Raw genomic sequence first — 20,705 nt, 5'->3', positions numbered from 1 at the left:
ACAACTCATCCTTTTATTTTTTAAGAAGTGCATTTTAATGACTTACAAAAACTAGAAATAATCTCAAATACAGAACCGAGATTCATCAAGCTAACTTAGGCACAACCTGAGACTTAATACAGAAGTGTATTAAGTACATGTCATTGAAAAAAGATCTAAAGAAGTACTATGTAAAATGGATGGCAAAATTTTCAGTGTACTACTTGAAAACTGCCTTTTATTTCCCCTAGAATTTGTATGTCCCATGCATCACTGTTTCATGTTAGATGCGTGGTTATAAAATTGTGAAAATGGAGACTTTTCTGGTAGCAAAAGGGTTAAGTTCTTTTTGCTTTACCAGTTTCAAATTACAATGAGAAGCCTCTTCTTTCCCAGCAGGGTTGTGCTTACATTACTCTTTAGATCTCTCTTGAAGAGGGCTGGTATATTTGTGCCTGCTGGAGGTGGAATTAACAGTAAGAAGGAGAAAGGGATTGAATGGACTTACAGGAAGGATTTCAAGTAAATTCAGGGAAACACATTTACTTGAATAGTACAACCTAGAGTATTATTTTACACTAAGACGACACAAAAGATGTTAAAGTTATCACCAAGCTGCCGGACAGATATATATTCCAACACCAAGGTGCAGATCAGCATAGATCTGTGATTCAGAAATCAGGATTTGTTTTGGAAAGAGCTCAAGGGTTGAGAAGAACTCAAGAGCAAGTGAAGATTACTTTGGGAACTACAGTTTATCAGAAGATCAACTTTTGCTAATTCAAATACCAAAGGCCTGATTATCATAAATTCATATAGGAATGCATAGGTCATCTGATCAAATAATATTAGCCGTCTTCTGCCACATCAATGCAGCAAAAACTCTTAACAACTGTGGATAATTGGAAATCTGAGTTTCAGCTTTCTTAGAAATAACTACTCTTGACATATTCCAAAATATTTAAAATAGGACAGGAAAATTGGTGAGGATGTTGTGCTCAGAAATGTCACTGTCATGAAAAATAGGTAAATTTGCTTTTTCAGCTACTGGGAAACTGTACCTCCTAGAACCTTAGGTTTTTTTTTTTTTTAAAGAGGACAAGAAGGACTAAAAATATCAACTTTTGCTTTTGGACAAAAATGCATCTGACTGTATTTTTACTTAAGGGTATTGTGGGTTTCCTCTGGAGCTGCTGGGTTCTAGTGGGTTATGCAAAAGGAGGTTTGGGAGACAATCATGTTCACTCCAGTTTTATTTATAGAAGACTACGGAACCACGAAAGACGGGAAATACAAAGGGAAATTCTCTCTATCTTGGGTTTGCCTCACAGACCCAGACCATTTTCACCTGGAAAACAAGCGTCCTCTGCACCTCTCTTTATGCTGGATCTCTACAATGCCATGACCAATGAAGAAAATCCTGAAGAGTCGGAGTACTCAGTAAGGGCATCCTTGGCAGAAGAGACCAGAGGGGCAAGAAAGGGATACCCAGCCTCTCCCAATGGGTATCCTCGTCGCATACAGTTATCTCGGACGACTCCTCTGACCACCCAGAGTCCTCCTCTAGCCAGCCTCCATGATACCAACTTTCTGAATGATGCTGACATGGTCATGAGCTTTGTCAACTTAGGTATGTTGTTCATTTGTTTGTTAATCTATGTTATTACAAAGTGGAAGTTTTCCCTAATGGTAAAGGAGCTGCTTGGTAGGTGGTCATGTTTATATAAAGACATTTTCTCTAACTCTCCTGTTTAGCTTCTGTTTTCTTTCTTTCATTGATGCCTTAGGCAAAAAGTCATATATATGTATTTAATATGAATAGTTAAATTTAAACACTTATAGTGTGGGTCTTTTCAGATCTTGTTAAAATTTCAACCTCGCTTAAATATACGAATACAAAGGCAATAGTCTAAAAACAGGGAAATTTATGAGGATAGCTATGCTATGGGCAACAATAAAAAAAAGAAGCACTTACAGATGGGAAAGTAAAAGTGACATTCGGAAGCACTTTTTTTTTTAAGTGATTTAAAGCACATGTAAGTATATATTCACATACTACTTAAAAATCTCTCATCTAGGGGAGGCAACTACTGTAAAAATATAGAGGTAAAATTAACCAAGATTGAATAGCATCATAAAAGATTACTATCAAGGAATCAAGGAAGGGATTCTGAAATTCTATAGTAAATATTTCAGAAATAAAGTTTCAATCTAACAGTTCTTAACTGTAATGAGTAAAGTATGTTATAGCTACTTGATTTTTTTCACAGGCAAGAAAAATGTAAAACATGCTTTAGTGGTCTTTATCTATACAAAATTTTCCTTCTACATGAGATAAAATATTTGAAATTTTCTGTAAACCACAACAATATTAATGAGAAAATTTTAAAATTATGTTTTAGTTGTAGCTGGTACTTCATGGTGGTTTTTAAATACTGATAATGTCAAATGATAATTTAGTTCCCAATATTCCCTCTCACAATAATATTATGGATTACCAATTTCAAATTATTTTATAAGGGCTGTTGTTTTCTTTAAATGTTTTAGTAAAAATTGAAGGTGAAATTTACTATCTTCTGGCAGTCAAAGGAAAATAACGTCGAATATATTTTATTTTTGAAGATTAAAAACTCTATCAACAAATTTAATCCACTGGGAAGAATTGAGAACTTTACGATGTTATAGCTTTTAGAACTTTGTTTTAAAAACGCAATCTGCTTTGACTTAAAATTAACATGTTTTATTAAACACTTAATTAAAAACTTCCTCATGTAACATCTCAAAGGAAATATTCTTTGAAAAGTCAGATTATCAACAAATCTTAATAACACATGGATGCTTTTATAATATATGTTGCTTAATATACTCTGCTCATTTGCTCTTAGCAATCCTAGCATGTAGGATAAGGTACTTAATAAATCGTACGTTTTATGTTGCTAGAGACAAAGGTCTCATTATTAAGTGAGTAAGTCATAATTTGTTGCACTAATCAGGTGTCCTGGAGGCCTTTTCTTCTACGTATAATTAACAGACTTCACATGGAACTTTTTAGTCATTAAAATATAGCTTAATTTCAAATTAATGTGATTGCTTTTACCTAGTATAAGGGATATGCAAATGTAGCTTGTGGTACATTTTGCTTTGTAACATTTCTAAAGTATTATTCAAGAATTTAAAGTAGTTTAAATATTTTAATAGAAAAATTTCAACCTAGCAAAATTTATATATTCATAAACCATTGAGAAAATCAGGTCATATCATCTAAAATCTGACAAAGAAGCATATATATGTTACATATTTTAATGAACGATAGCTCAGTCATGAATGTCATAATATATTTTATTAGAATTGTTCTGATCATTCACAAGAGAAGTATAAGCATGATTTTTGGATTTATGTGTTTACTTTTTATAAATCTACATAGAGTAAGAAAGTCAAAACCAATAATAGTTTTATTCATTGATTCCTATAACTTTTTTATTATTGAGAAACACATTTAAAAATAAATGACATTTTGGTTACATTATTCAGATTATAATAACATAGCAGTTTATTAGTTTATTGCCTATATGAAGAAATACAATTATTCATTTGACTCTAGAGAAACAATATTAGCTATAAGCTTTAGAGAAACTGTGTATTTATTTTTATCATGCTTGAACTTCTGAGTAGTGCTTTATATTCAATAACAAACTATGTTGTTTCTTCTTTATTTAATAATTCCAAACTAAATGTCTTACATGAAATTACTGACAAACTGATTCTGATACTAGGTGAGTTTTTCTTGGTAGACTTTAAGGAAAATTAAACCACAGTTTAATTATCCTTTGATCATGCCTTCAAATACATTCAAGATTTATAGTTGATCACTGCTTAGTAAAAAGCTTCAACTTTTGCATTTCTTTTATAATCAAATAAACAAATAAGCATACTCAGAAAAGGTGAAAGTGTAATAACATTGTTAGCTGCAATAAGAGTGTCAGTGCTTTTTAAATGTAATATCCGTTAGCAAATATTACCTGTAGTTTATTTCATGTTCTTATAAGACTAAAAAGGATTAGATTTTATTTTTTCACTGTCTTAAAAGACATGCATATAGTTGAGACTAAGTACAAATGAGTCACATTAGTAGTAGGCAAGGGATTTGTATTGAGGAAGTCACCTGGATATTTAAATATGTGAAAAGAATCTGTTGACATTTCCCATAATTAGAAGAATTACATAAAAAGGATCTAGTAGCATCCTTTTAAAAAATGCTTGTGTGTTGTCCTTTTCAAGTCAAATAATGGATTTTCCACAGGTACCTTGCTATTCAGAAATTCTTTTTTCAACATAGTTTTGGTCACGAAGAACAATTAAACTTAATCCAAACTCAGAATCATGTTTAACAGAATACCTACTGTTTAAAATTCAGATGAGATTAGCTTTATATTCATAAGTGAAAAATAGATTTGAATTTACTAAAAGCAAAATAAAATGTAAATAAATTGCCTAAGGCATGCAGACATCTGAATATGAAACCAAACATATCATTTTAACCTTTATTTTAGTGACTTGTTTATTTTGAAGAAACAAATATAAATTATTAACTGTGTGAAGAGAAATATTCCTTCGATCATATTCATTATTCTTAGGCCACTTTTATCAGTCTCATAGTATTAAATTTTACAGATTGAATTCTTTGCTTTTTCCCTAAAACTGTTGAATATCAGTGGAATTTTTCCTTGGTCAATATAATATTATTTTGTTAGTAATAAAAATGTTTTTCTGTTTAGTTTTATTTTCTTTTTTAACCATCTCTTTGTCAAAAGTGCTAAGTGTTAGTATATGTATTAAATACCAGTACAAGTTAAAGACATGATTAGATAATTTGCTTACAATATTTATCTCTTGTTTACACAAATAAAACATGTAGTGTATTTCTAAGATCTTTTAGTTAGAAGCCAATTTTATTTGATTACTTGGTGACATTATCACCATAATGACATAACACTAGATGTTTTAGAGGAAGTAAAAACAGGAAAATTACTTTTATATTATTCTTTGTATCTACATATTCCTCTGGAAAAAGTTGAACTTTGAGTTTATTAATGGTTTTTCTCTTAGATGTATTTCAAGAATACGTTTTAATTCCAAGCACAAAAGTATTTAAATGTGTTGTTAAATTTTTTAAATATAAAAACATATTTAGTCTGTTATCATGAAAGAAAAACGCTTTCAAAAACTAAACCTTTTTTGCCTACTTACCCTAATCATTAAGTTCTCTTGGTACTGGAAGGAAAAAATGCTTATGTTCTCAGTTGACAGATTTGAAAGACATCATTGATAATTTATTATTGTTTTTGGCTGAATCAAGTGCCCAGTGGAAAGTAATTTATATACAAATCTACCTAAAGATGCCTATCTATGTAGTCTCTCCATCAGAGTTATTAACACTTGTGTAACATAAACACACCCATAAACACATGGAAGTTTTTTTTGAAAGGGGATGGGTTGGAAGGAAAGATAATATAAAGCCATTATAGTATATATTCATAAATTATGCCTGGAGTAACTAATGCTAATAATGGGTAAAGCAACAATCATTCTGTAAAAGTTTTAACTTTTGAAGAGAAAAATATTGCTGAGTGAGGGAGGAGACCTTTTTCTCTCTTCTTCAACAACACTTCACATTCATAATCACGACCAATGGGATTCTTTTTCTCCTTTAAAGATGGTTGATTATCAAGTGATTGGCATGACAGACAAACTCTGGGTTGCCAGAGATAGTTATAATCATAGTTTAATTAAATGCTTTTTTTTTCAAATTGTAGTGGTTACTCACAAATATCAAATTTTAAAAGTTTAATGAGACGTATTAGCTGGAACTAAGAAGAACTTGGGACTGCCTCAGCTGCCACCTCTCCTTCCCTTTCATTCTTCCATTTTCTGTAATATCACCACTCTCCCTCCTCCCTTCTCATCCCAGTATTTTTTGGCCTTTCCTCCTTGTTCTTGGTCTCTGTAGCCCCAGGCTCTCTTGGCACCCCTCTCCTTACCACTCCCACCCTTCCTGGGGTCTGCCTTTCGTCCTGGTTTGCTAGAGGCTTAAATTAGTTGAAAATCAATTAGTTACAGTTTGAGAATTGAGGTACACTCTCCTGTTTTCTCTCCAGTTGAGAAGGAAAAGGTTATGATGTGCCAATTGCAGCCTCCACCCACTGGGAGAAAAGCTCCCCAGGGCATCAGAGCTGCCCTGGCTCTTGCCATCCCCTGTAATTGTTTCTCCATCATCCCATTCTTCTTTGCCTCCTCATCTCTCCCTAAGGATCCCATTGACAGAATTTAATTGTGTTTTGCCTTTATTTTATAAAATAACATTTAAAAGGGAAAATTTCAAGAAAAGTAAAAGAAAGAAAAAGAAATCAACAATGAACAAAAATAACACTCATCAAACATGCCATTCCTGTTTAGTTTATAAAAAGCTTTTGTGTTTATTATCCTTATTTAATATTCTGTCACTTCCATGAAGAAATTATTTTTTTGAAAAGAGATAATGAGAAAGAATAAAGAGATGAAGAGTGAGATATAGAGGCATACAGGAATAAGGATGAGACAGAGAAAGAAAGAAAATATTTTTGAAAAAGAGCCTGAAAGAAAGAAAAGGAATGAAATGAGTCATTAAAGGCTGGCTTTTCAGTTGTACAGGTGGAGGAGGTGCTGGGAAATCCTCAGTCTACCTCATACCAAACAGCAGCTAATTCAACATCCCCAACCACATCAGCTCGAGGGGAAAACCCTTTCATCCTTACACACTAAAATACCGAAGTGGGGAAGGAGGGGGTTATCTCAGTATGTGTGTACAAGGAGCATACAGACAAGCTACTCACATTTACAGTCATAAATAATGTAGTAGCTCAGCTTTAAAAAACCACAGGTTAAAGGAAGAGGCTTCCCTGACGCACAGGAGAGGGGCTGAGATCAGAGGAACCACTGAAAGGGTTGGAGAGAAACAATGAATCCCTTGTTCTAAGTAATATTTATGAGTGCTTCTTTGCACCTTAAGTTCATATTTTATTGGCTGGGCTGTGGGGTTTCCCCATTTGCTCATCTCTTAAAATAATGCCCTTGGCTAAGATATCCTTTAAAACACACTAGTCAGCCCTGACAAACAGCTCATTTATTTAGAGGAGAAAGGGATCTGTTTTGATTTTGATGTCAGATTGGGATGTTTAAGATTCAGCTCACAAAGTCTGACAGTAAGATAAAAATAATGGTGGAGTATTCACCTGACTTTTTCAGAGATGTTTAAAACAATCTGCATAACCAAGTAGTAGTAACACCTAGTTTGTATGAGTCTTGACCAAGAAGTTGTGGATAAACGATAATTTTAAAAGGCAGAAACAAAATCTATTAAAATGTACAATGTTTAAAAAGAGAAAAAAATGACTATTTGTAGATTAGTAAGAAAGGTCTTTAGTGGTTTGGGGAGAAAACAACAACAAAAACAAACAAACAAAAAACCCCATAAATCAAAAAGAATGCATTAACCTCGGCTTGGAAGGCAGTGAATTAAATACATATTACATAACTCTGAGAAACTAAAACCTTGTATAATTCTGAATAGTTGGATGTTGAAATTAAACTGGAGATTGTGCTGTTTTATGACTTCTAAGACAATGAAGATCCTTGTCTTCAATATTGTGTTTGTTCAATTTCTTTCTAGAAAAAAAATTAGCAACTTTTATTGTTCTTGTTAAACAGGTTTCCTGGAGTTGTTAGGAATAAAGAAAATAGTTTTAAAATGTCAGGATCAACAGATGTAAATCCTATTTAGATTTTATTCAGGGCTATAACACATGTCTAAATCAAGAAAAGATTTATTAACATGTACAAAATCCTTCAGCTATTTTAATGCTATAATGACATGAAAAGTTCAATGTTATTTGTTGTTCTGACTCTGTGATTACCCTTTCTATATAGGAGACACAGCCATCTCCAGAATCTTCAGTTCATGGCATATTACTGCTCACATGACTTTAAAGTTCAATTATAAAGTAAATTTAGTTGCTTTCTTTTCTGTGCTTCCATGGCAGAAATAGAGTAGTATACAGGAAGCCAGAATGCTTGGATTGGAATCCCATATTCCACGCTTACTAGCAGCGTGAACTTGAGCAAGTTATTTAAATTATTTGTGCCTCTGGTTGCTTATCTAAAAAGTGCAGATAATAAGATCACCTTCCTCGATGAATGTTGAGATAATCTGCATGAGCAGCTACATAATCTGTGGACCCTGATGCAAATGAAAATGCAAGCCCCTTATTCAAAAATTATTAAGAATTTCAAGATGGTGGCAGCAGAGTATTACACCAAGAGCAGGGCCCTTCTAAGCCCGGGACCCTGTGCAACTGCGCAGGTCACTTGCCCGTGATGCTAGTCCTACATGTTTGATTACATGTTGTGGCAACAGAAACCATGTCCCATTCATCCCTTCCCGCCTGCCCCACCCACTGAGATGTATCAGCATTTCCAGAAGAAAAGAGACAGAATGTGCAAACTGAATTATTTAGGAGAGTTTAAATAATGTTATAATGTTTATAGTGTTGTGGGCAGAGGTTTTGTTTTGTTTTGTTGCAGCAAAACAAGGGATCATATAGTATCTTGGGATGGCAGGGTAGCCTTCACTACTCCTGGGCAGGGGGCATAGTTACCAGAAAGCTCAGAGGAGAGATATGTGGGGAAGGTGCCCTGACAGAAACTGTGGCATTGGGAGAAAGATGCCATGCATCTAATCCTTAGATACTCAGCGGGGGGGATACAGATACCAAGGGATAAATACCCAGACCATATGCTTTGGTCTTCCATTGGTTCACCCTCACTGAAAGCCAGAGAGCCACAGAACCCATTGGTGCAGTTCCTAAAAGTTAGTCTCTTGGTGAGAATAGCAGAATAGGGAAATGTGGAGAGTGGATCTTGAGGTACAAATGGAAGATATTTGGCACATGTAGATAAATAAACATTGGTTGTTTAGTCAGCAAGTGTTCTAGAATTACTTCAATTTCAGTGCAAGTTACTGATATATATGTTAATCCTAGTATTATTTAGTTAATTTATAGTAAAATTCACGAGAGAATAATAATTTAGTGTGAGAGATAATTACTTCAGGAGTTGGTGAAATAAAGTGGTAAATATAAGCATGGCATGCTGAAAGAAAAAATCCTTAAATTGTACATGGGTCAATAATTTCAGGTGATATATTAAAACCATTTTAGAGAAAATTGAAATTAAGAAACAAAAATTACCCAGAAAACAAAAGCCCCTAAAACAAGAAAAAGCAGCACTTTCAGATCACAATATGAACTGCAGACTGCAATTGCCAATGAAAAAATTCAGTATGGGAACGAGAAGAATATATGCAAGTATGTAGAGCAAAATGAAGAGCAATATATTTTTCAAATCCCTGTGTATTCTCAATTGTATGCCATACCTCCTGAGATGATCCATGACTGTGTGTTAAAGCTTTTTTGAATTCTGAGTGGAATCATATGATATTCTCACATGCAGCATTCGCATTCCATAGTTAATGTTGCAGGCAAAAATAATGTTAGAATGAGCTAGATAGGGATTATTGTCTTTCTTCTTTGCTACCTTTATTCTCCTCTGGCAGACCATCTGTGACTCAGAGAGGCAGAATTTAGTAGTGGAGCAGGTATGTCAGCTATTTAGTTCTCATAAATAATCAAGCACTAAACCTTGAGGCCAGAGCCACTCCCTGCCCTTCAATCACAGAGGAACACTGAATAGAACAACTCCTTTCCAGTACAGTTTGTGTTTTCCATCAAATTTGCTACAGTTGGAAATTTCACTCATATAATTATTAAAAGAGGAAGAGAGGGTGCAACTCAGAAACTGTGTAGGCTCTTCTGCAAATAACCTTGATGCAGACACACAAAAGACTTATTTATCTAGTGGGGAAGCAATGAAGGTTATTAATTAAATATGCTTTATGTCAAAATTTTTGTAGATGTATTCTTTGCTCTGGGTGAAGAAGGGTCATTTGGTTCTCCCTTAACTGTTTTAGTAGGGTTTCAGTGTTAGGGTTTTGGAGCCAGACTGGTTTGAATTCCAGCTGCGTATCCTTGAGCAAACCATTTCACTTCGTTGAAACTATTTCCTCATCTAAGTGGAGCTCATAATACAGAATTGGAGTTAAGACTGTATAATGTAAGGTCCTAGACTTTTGAGCCTACATGAGACAAATACTAAATTAATGGTCTCAACTGCTATTACAACTATTTCTACTAGAATATACTATGGAGATCTAATGTTAGAGGAAATCTACATTCAGCCTACAAGACTTTGTCAAATAAATGCCTTGCTGAAATTCTGAAACATTATGCACATAATTTTTCCTCTGTCTAAAAGAAAAACCTTGAATTTCATTGACTCTTTCTTCAAGCTGGACAGCTGATGGACTCTGTTCCCCCACTAGAGTGCTTTGGAAAAGGTCAGTCTATGTCAGAGCCTTCATGAGACGGACTGTGGTGCTTTCCTCTGAGGACCCAGAAGCAACATTTTCTGTGATTAGCTGCTGAAAGGTGCTTTTCATATTACCTTTGGTCAGAGTCCTAGAACTATTCCATGGTTTTACTTTAATTTTAGATATTACCTGTTCCATTTCCTTGCTTGTTAAGGAGGGGAAACTAATTAGAAGCCAAGGTAGTAATATACAATTAGAAGATATTTGACTGTAAAGACATGGACAGTCTATAAAGAACCCTTTGAAAGAATGTAAAAAAAAAATGAAAAGTTTTTAATGCTTATTTTCATAAGTCAACTCACTTTGAGGGTTTTAATTTTTAAGAAGTTGATTCATGATGAAAATTTAGGTGTATAAACTTTTAAACTCGAAGCAGGAAAGTCACTCTATTCAAATAATCTTTCAATCCTGGAGCTTTCAGTATTGTCTGTAACTCAAATCATGTCTGAATTTATGATTTATAATTTGCAGCTATTCTCGTTACTACTTAAATCATTATTATAATTTTGTTTCTACTTAATACCATTCAGCCTTAAGTATTGTGACTTTCCTCGACGATTTGTTTGGGTTTTTTTTTTCAGATGCGGCTATTAAATATTTTTGTTAATTATCTTGAGTTGTTATAATAACTTATAATTTTTTAAACAGGATGAAAATGTATTTGTTTGGTCTCCAAAGCCACACAAAAGGCCATACATAAACTGTGGACATCTTCTATTACAGGATGCACATTGTAAAATCATTTTATTTTTGATATTTCATTATATATTGAGTGGGAAAACATAGATTTATTGTTTTCTCATTATTTGATAAAATGCTGGAAGATAAGTCATTAATATGATGTCTCAGTCTGTTTGTGTTGATGTAACACAATACCTGAGACTGAGTAATTTATAAGGAAAAGTTTGTTTGGCTCATGATTCAGGAGGCTGAGAAATCTAAGATCAGGCAGCCCATTCGATGAGGGTCTCATGCTGTTTTAACTCTTGGTGGAAAGTAGAAGGGAACGTGAGTATGTGCAGAGACACACAAGAGAGACTGGACTTATTACAGCCTGCTCTCAAGGGAACTAATCCATTCCCAGGCGACCAATAACTCCCTCCCTCCCACAAGATGACATTTATCTATTCATAACGGCAGTGCCTTCATAATCCAAGCACCTTTCACAAGGTTCCAATTCCAAACGCTGCCATATTGGGAATCAACTTTCAACATGAGCTTAGGAGAGGACATACTCAAATCGTAGTGATAATTACTGATAGATTTTTAATTGTGATGGGTAGTTATTAAAATAAGTACAGATTCCAACTACATATTTATTGATATATTCGAACCACCATTTAAGGTTTTTCTCTTTACACTTTACATTAAAAGTTATCATTCTTCAGTAATTTACATTGAGGAATAATTTTATTTATCAGAATTAAGTGAGCTTTTTTTTTATATGTGTGATGCATTCACGGTTAATCATCTTTAAAAATGGGGGTGTACCTTCTGAGAAACGTTTCTTTAGGTGATTTCATCACTGTACCAATATTATAGAGTGTACTTACACAAACCTAGATGGCATATCCTACTAAACACCTCAGCTAGATGGTAAAGCCTATTGCTCCTAAGCTACACACCTCTATAGCATGTTACTGCACTGAAAACTGTAGGAAATTGTAACACCATGGTAAGTATTTGTTTATTGAAACATATCTGAAAACACGTAATTGGTTGTGCTACATTATGATGGCTATGATGTCACTAGATGATAGGAATTTTTGAGCTCCATTATAATCTTATGAGACCAGTGTTATATATACAATCCATGTTGACCTAAACATTGTCATTATGTGGCTGCTTATCGTATATAAAATTTTCAGGTCTTAGTATAGTTGTAGCAGTGATAATTAAAGGAATAATAACAACAATAAATGTAGTTCCCATGGCAGAGACTGGACTCTGTGATTTTTATGCGTTATTTCAATTTATCCACATCTTAATTCCATAGGTAAATATATTTCTGCTAATGTATTGATGTAAAAATTGAGGGTGTTCTGAGGGTAAATAACTTATAAAAGTCACCCAGCTAGTGAATGGCAGAATCATTACTGGAGCCATGCTCTGGCGACAGTTTTTATATTCTTCACCATTATGCTTTGCTTTGTAACAAAATTTTGAAGAAGTTAAAAAGTATACAACTTTTAACAACAACAATAATAATGGCTTATATTTTTAAAAAGCATCTTTATATACGTTATGTGGTTTGATCTAAATTACCACAGTATATAGCCCTCAAGGAAGTAGATATGATCCCACAACACACATCTATGGAAACTGGAGTTCTGAAAGGTCATTCATTCAGTCATTTAACAAATATAAGCTGATTACCTACTATTGGGCCAGACACTGTGCGAAAGACTGTGCCTGTTTTACTGCCAAGATCACAGGGCAAAGGAGCCAGGTCCAGGCCCAGAATCCTTCATTCTTGTGCCAGGATTTTTTTTTTTTCTTTGCTCAATGTCACATACTTTAAATAAATCACACCCAAAATCTAGCACCAAGTAAAATTAAAAACACCAACAAAAATCCCTTTAAAGAATTTTTTTTTAAAGCCTGTTACCAGTTGACAGAACCTATGGAAGCCTTTTAGTCCAAAAAGACTGGAGCAAAGGTAAAACCAAGTCGCAGCAAAGCTTGGAGAGTCTGTTAGAAGCCTGCTTGTATAGCTCTGGGAAATTATTAGTATGGAGGCTCCAGTGACTTTCAAGGAAATATCCGAAAAGAAGGTTTTATATTTTACACTGGATGCTAATTGTACATTCCAAAATATAAGTGTGTCTCAAACATTCATTGTTTGTGTTGTATTCAGGAAATAAGGATACAAGAGCATTCAATTTTTCAAAATTAAGTTGTTGGAGCTGTCTAAATCTTACCTCTGGCCCTATCTTACTTCTTCAATTGTGGTGGATAAAGATTTTCACCCATATTTTACTGCTAACAAGACTGTATACAATGTTTACTTTGCTACTGTATACATTGAACATAATGTAGTTTCAGGATATAATAGTCAATGGAGATACAATTATAAATTGAAATAAAAGGGGATTCTGAGAATTGGTATAAGGACCACTTTCATACATTTCCTTGAATCTACTTACGGTATTGGGGATTGGGCAATGATTACTTTAAGTTGATTGTCGAGAAAAATCGACCAATATTCTATGACTTCCTTATTCTTTCCTGGTAGTTTACTGTGATCGTGAAGTAAAAATTGCATCAAAATATGGATATAAGTGTACTGGTACACCATCATAGTTGTTAGCGTTCATCTATCAATTCACATCAACAAAGCATTCTATCATAAAAGTGAAATAATAGAAGTGGAAGAAGTTAAGACCTTAATGATTTCTTCTCTAGTGGATATTCTGTTTGCTACAGCTAGCGTAGTGCTTATGATGTGCAAGAGAGCATGCAAATAGCATTTCAAGTGCTAACATTTTAATTTTTCATAAAGTCACTCAATTTTATAGATGAAGAAATTGAGACCCTGAAGTTCTTTGTCCGAAGTCCTACTTCCTGTAATAGGAAGAACTGGATTCAGAGCTCAAGCTATTCACTGATATGCTGTGCTGCCTTTGTCAATGCTATTGAGAAGGCTGCTGTGTTGAATTCTTTGTAAAGTTCTATATACTTTCCAACATATTATATATTGAATTTGCACTATTTTCACTTCATCAGTAAGGGACATAAAATGGCATAAAATGAAATAAAAATATTTTAGAAGAAAGTCTGTAATAATGAGTTTACCGAGAGTCTACTCCCTGGAGTTCAACTGTTACGGGCTTTTGATAGATGAGTTGTGTTGCTGGCCTTCCAAAGGAGGGAAATACTCATGAAACAGAGGAAAAGAAGCACTTTGCAGACACCAAAGATACTGACATTTGTGACATGCAATCTAATTGGTCAGTAATGAGGAGTGGAAAGATTGATCTGTGTTATTGATTCCCACTTTTAAAAGACAGATTTGGCATAAACAAGATTAACATTTGGCAAAATAGAAAAGAGGTAAAATATCAAAGTTGCAAATAGTAATAGGCCTTAAAAGAAGGGTTGGAGATTGGAATAAAGTATTAGTGAGTGTATTTGTATGCTGGGTGATTTCCAACCTGCTGGCCGGTCTAGAAGGCCATATAAGCAGGGCTGCCATGCTGCTAAGTATGAGTGCCTTGCCTCAGCTTCTCTGACCCCACTGGGGATTGGCCAGCAAATTAGTAGAAACCTACTAAAGTGGAAGTTTGGGCTGCAGGAACATCTACAGCTGACAAGTTAGGAATCTCCTACTGCTTGCTGCAGCTAGAAACTGACAGATAACTTCTGCTTCATCTTGCTAGTCATGACTGAAACTCCTCTGTGTTCTAGATAATATTTAATAACATGCCATATTTAGTACACATCCTTTGATTTGTAGCAGTTACAGCCCTAATCTCTTGCATGTGTAAAGTGAGTTTCTTTCCATAGCTCACTCATTGCCCCTGTATCACACAAAAGCTGAATATATTATTTCTGCTCCTTATGTATTTTATGAATTAAAGGGTAAGGACTTGGGATATATTTGTTTTCCAAAAGAAAATATTTCTGGAGCTACAAAATTTCTCAAAGCAAAATGCAGAAGTACATGAGGACAGTTCAGACCCGGCTATCCTCAGCTCTCAATACCAAACAGAGGGAACCAAACAATGAATTATGAAAAGCAGGTACAGTTGTTAACATACTGACGTTTAGCTAAAACACTGAAAACTAATCTCTGCTTTGAAAAGCAAGGCAAGAAGTAGCTAAGAGTAAAAATGAGCATTTAAGACATCACCTGCTGCTTCTTAAAAATTCTATTTTATTTCTCTCTCTCTCTCTCTCTTTACCTTTAGCCACTCGTACCCAATCTACCAATAGCCCAATTGTAATGCTAGAAGTGTGAAGGATCTTAATATCTGATTTCTAATTATTTAGTCTGAGACATGCTTAGGAAGTCAGATGAACTTATGAATAAGTCAAACATTTTATTTAATTTTTATTAGACTAATTTCATTGACATATGATAAAACATGTGCTTGACTATAATTATATTCAAATCTCTTGGCCACTTTCAATCATTTACTCTTTTTAATCAGAGTTCTTTGTCAGGGTTTCCTGAAATGAATTTCGTCGAAAACATTACTTTTTAAAAAAATTTTTTGAGACAGGATCTTGCTCTGTTACCCAGGCTGGAGGTCAGTGGTGTGATCTCGGCTCACTGCAGCCTCACCTCCTGGGCTCAAGCAGTCCTCCCACCTCAGGCTCCCAAGCACCTGGGACTACAGGCCCATGCCACTGCACATGGCTAATTTTTAAAATTGTTTTGGAGATGAAGTCTCCCTATATTGCCCAGGCTGGTCTCAAATCCTGTGCTTGTGAGATTTGCCTGTCTCAGCTTCCCAAAGTGCTGGGATTATAGGCATGAGCCACCAAAACATTTCTCTGTCCTTTTCAGAGGTGTTGTCTGAAATTTTGTGGCCAAATAAATTTGAACTATGCAAAGAAACTAATTCAATAGGTTCTTATGTTTTCAGGACAGGATTCCTCAGTGTGTTTATTATGCTAATGAGCATTATGAATCTCTGCAAGGAGGATATAAGTTACAGTGTTTAACATGATTGATCGTTGGTATTTGGGAGAAACTTTCCTTTATGGAGAAGCACTGTTTATAAAAGCCATTCTGGAAATACAGCAAACAGAAGGTTATGATACTTTAATTTGTTGACATTGTAGTCATTTTTATGTCAAATTAAAAAGGAGCAGGAAAAAAGTTACAATTCCATTATCTAGAGCCAATTATTGTTGATGTTTTTGTACATTTCCTCTTATACTTTAAAAATATACCTTTTTGTATAGTTGAACTGTTTATGTAAGGTTGTACCCTTACTTAATTCTTGATTTTTAAGTTTTTGAGTTTTCTCATTTGTTCATTTTCTCCTTATGAATATATTTTTGATGACTGAATAATATCAGCTAGACAATTCATTGTCATATTTGCATAAACAGTATTTTATTATTGGGCATGCAATTTTTTTAGTTTTTACTATTGTGTGCTGTGTTGCAATAGCTATTTTTACTCATATATTCTTAAACATTCCTGACCAGTTTTTTAGAGTCTGTTCTTAGAAAAACGAATTATTAGAGCAAAAGGTGTGACCTTTTTTAATGCATTTACACAGAATTACATTGAGGAGTTCCTGAGGAAAATGAACCCAGGAACACTGATAATTGAAACTAACCAGTGTTTCAATATCACTGCTAAATCACTTGCTATCCTATACCTTTTTAAACTTTTTTTTTAAAATTTTACTTTAAGTTGTGGGATACACGTCATGTGCAGAACGTGCAGGTTTGTTACCTAGATATACATGTGCCATGGTGGTTTGCTGCACCTATCAACTTATCATCTAGGTTTTAAGCCCTGCATGCATTTATCCTAATGCTCTCCCTCCCTTTGCCCCCTACCCGCCGACAGGCCCCAGTGTGTGATGTTCCCCTCCTTGTGTCCATATGTTCTCATTGTTCAATTCCCACTTATGAGTGAAAACATGCAGTGCTTGGTTTTCTATTCCTGTGTTAGTTTCCAGCTTCATCCATGTCCCTGCAAAGGATGTGAACTCATTCTTTTTTATGGCTGCATAGTATTCCATGGTGTATATGTGCCACATTTTCTTTATCCAGTCTATCAATGATGGGCATTTGGGTTGGACCCAAGTTTTTGCCATTGTAAATAGTGCTGCAATAAATACACGTTTAAGCCTCCTGAAAAATACACTAAATTGCTTTTCAGTAAATTTGTTTCAATTTCTGTTTGTATGAGTGTAAACGTTAGTATTATTTTACCAGAATGAAACCTGAATTAATATTATGTATTTACATTCTTGATAATCTAAAATATACTCTTTTATTTGTGTTTCTTCTGAGATTTATTAATCTTTTATATTTTCTCTTTGGGGAGTTTTAAGTTTGCAGCTTATGCTTAGAAATTCCTCCTGTGACTAGGTGTTAATAATTATTTACTTTTTTTTCTGTTGTTTGCTTTGATCTCTTTTCAGCAAACTCATTATTTTTAAATAGCAGTCATGTGAAGACATTTCCAGATATTTAAGAATTTTAAAAACATACTGTCAACATTCTATTTTGAAAATAATTGCTCAAAGTCATCCTATAGGTAATTGCTGAAAAAAAATTGAGAAGAATGAGGTGTTTATAATATTCAAGGAGTTAGAGTTTTAGAATTAAATGAGGTGAGCAAATAGATTTGGTCTAAATAACTTGATGTTCAAATAACCTTCTATAACTTAATTATAAAACGCTCAAGTATATATGAGCGAAGAATAATTTGGATGGCAGAGATGTAATACCTCATTTATAACACTGTTTAAAGGTGTTGGCCAAGTGTGGTGGTGCATGCCTGTCATCCCAGCACTTTGGGAGGCCGAGGTGGGTGGATCACCTGAGGTCAGGGGTTCAAAATCAGCCTGGCCAGCATGGTGAAACCCCGTCTCTACTGAAAATACAAAAATTAGCCAGGCCTGGTGGCGCATGCCTGTAATCCCAGCTCTTGAGAGGCTGAGGCAGGAGAATCGCTTGAGCCTGGGAGGTGGAGGTTGCAGTGAGCCGAGATCTCACCATTGTACTCCAGCCTGGACAAGAAAAGTGAAACTCTGTCTCAAAAAAACCAAAAATAAATAAATAAAGCTGTCATTTTGGGATTGCAGAGAAGGATTACTAAATAAATGTATACATTATTTTTCAATTGAGTAGTAATTGCATGCATTTACCCACAAATTATATACTTTATAGTTTAGTATCAAGTTTGATTTTTGAGTCAAAGCATGTCTTTTCACGGAATCTCAAGATGTTTTGGAACTTTTTGCCATCGGCAATTATTTAAATGATCACAATGACATAGGATATTCATAACCCACTTTTAGCACCTTGATCTCTTTAGTATCTTCTAGATTGATAGTTACTTCTAAGGGATATGAAAGAGTGCGAAAGTATGGCTGCATTTTTGTTTTGGCTAAACCTGGTCTCTAAATGTAAGGTTTTCGTTATACATATTTATCATCTTATCAACCTTTCTTAGCTTTAAACATTTTATAATCATACATAATAACTTTTTGAGTCTCAATACTGTATCATAGCATAGTTTTTAAAATGTCATTTAAGCAACAATTACTAATGTAAATTCAAGTAACATATTGTGTTAGCTGCAAAAATAATGCCACTGAAGAAGCAGTTGAGTGATCGATAAACTCTAAATCAAATAATAAGGTATATCAGGACTGCATGAGGAGAAGAAAACAGGGTTCAAAATTTTATATTAGTAAGTCTAGGATTCAAAAAATTGAATGACATTGAACAAGTCACTATGATCATGAACCACATAAAACTTTACAAAGCTTCGTCAGTGTCAACTCTGTATATGGAAAGTAATAAATTAAAATGTTTAAGGTAAAGATGATTAGAAATGTAAGTAAAAATTGGTAGAAGCAAAACTGTAGTGTGAAATCTTTCCATAAAATTAATACTGCATAATAGCCTACACACACACATACAAATGTAAAATAATTTTGTACTTAAATAATACAATTAATAATATTAAATTAAATGGTACATAATGAAGATTGTGCTTTGAAATATATTGATATGTATGAAATCATGATTTTTGAGATTCCATGGAACAGTTAAATCAATCACTAATCGGGTGGTATATAAGTGTAAAAATATAAAAAGTATAGATAATTAATAAACATGTAAGAAAATGTTCAACACTATCAATTATTAGAGAATTGCTAATTAAAACTAAAATGAGATACCACTACACATCATAAAAATGGCTAAAATAGAAAAAGAAATAAAAAACCCTGAACTCAGAAAACCAAGTGCGTCAATGATGCAGACCAACTAAAACGCGTATAAATTGCTGGTAGGTATGCAAAATAATACAACCACGTAGAAAATATCTTACAATTTTTTGATAACATTAAACTTATGCTTGCCATTATGACACAAATCTCAGTTCCAGGTATTTACCTAGAGAAATGGAACCTTGGGTTCACACAAAAGCCTGTACATGAATGTTTACAGTGATTGTATTCACAATTCTCCAAAACTGGAAACAACTTAAACATCCTTCAGTGACTGAATAAACAGTGACACATCCATTGAATTAGACTTCTTGGCAACATTAAAAGGGGAGAACAATTGATAATGCTAAAATATAAACCTAAAATACATCTAGCTAAGTGAAAAATACCAGACCCAAAGGGCTATATATTGTCTAATTTCATTTGTATGAAATTCTAGAATAAGCAAAATTGTAGATGTAAGAACAGATTAGTATTTTCCAGGGATTAAAGGTGGGGTGAAAGACTGACTACAAAAGAGCCATGAACAGGTAATGGAACTATTCTGTATCTTGACTGTGGTGATCACTGATTCTGCATTTGTCAAAAGCCATAGAGCTAATGGTAGATTTCATTGGTAAAAGCAAATTACAGAGGCAGATTATGCCGTATTTACAATCAAGTATTCATAAAATATATAAAAGAGCTATTTAAAATAAATAGCTATATTAAGAGAGGAAATTACATGTTTAAGGAATAACATTTAAAAAATACTTAAAAATTTATCAAAACAGAAAAGTAGCAGCCAAAGAACTGTATGATAAATTAATGTGTTTGGAAGTTTGGTACCAAAAGAAAAATATCAGAATAAATGTATATTAATAAATTAAGCATCCGATTAAACATACTCCATGAAATCCTAAAAGGACTACATGCAGGAGTGAAAGCAAAATGTGCTGAGTTAGAAAACAAAAACAATAGGATTAATTCATCTAAGGGTTGTTAATTTGCAAGACCAAGTAATCAACAAACTTCTGGTAAACTTAATAAAAATAGAAAAATCCCAAACAAATAAAAAGAGAAATAACATAGTATAAATATTCACTAGCACTTTAATGATTACTACATTAACTCTATGCTAATATCTAATATATTAAAAATCCCCCCCTTTTTTTTTCTTTTGAGAGAGGATCTTGCTCTGTCACCTAGGCTGGAATGCAGTGGCACCATCCTAACTCACTGCAGCTTTGACCATCTGGGCTCAAGTGATGCTTCCACCTCGACCTTCCACACTC

At 33.9% G+C, this 20,705-nt stretch overlaps 1 protein-coding gene across 1 annotated transcript in view; it reads left to right on the top strand.

Annotated features, from left to right (window-relative positions):
• The first annotated feature begins 393 nt into the window (after positions 1-393).
• Positions 394-20,705, top strand: part of BMP5 (bone morphogenetic protein 5) — a 124,314-nt gene continuing 104,002 nt past the window's right edge. Inside the window, exon 1 of the mRNA XM_003828929.7 lies at positions 394-1,609. Coding sequence (XP_003828977.2) covers positions 1,120-1,609 — 490 coding nt within the window. The 5' untranslated portion in view covers positions 394-1,119. The remainder of the gene's footprint in view (positions 1,610-20,705) is intronic.

This window comes from Pan paniscus, chromosome 5 (genome assembly GCF_029289425.2).
Source record: "Pan paniscus chromosome 5, NHGRI_mPanPan1-v2.0_pri, whole genome shotgun sequence".
Lineage (NCBI taxonomy): Eukaryota > Metazoa > Chordata > Mammalia > Primates > Hominidae > Pan > Pan paniscus.
This window is presented reverse-complemented; position numbering and strand designations above follow the sequence as displayed.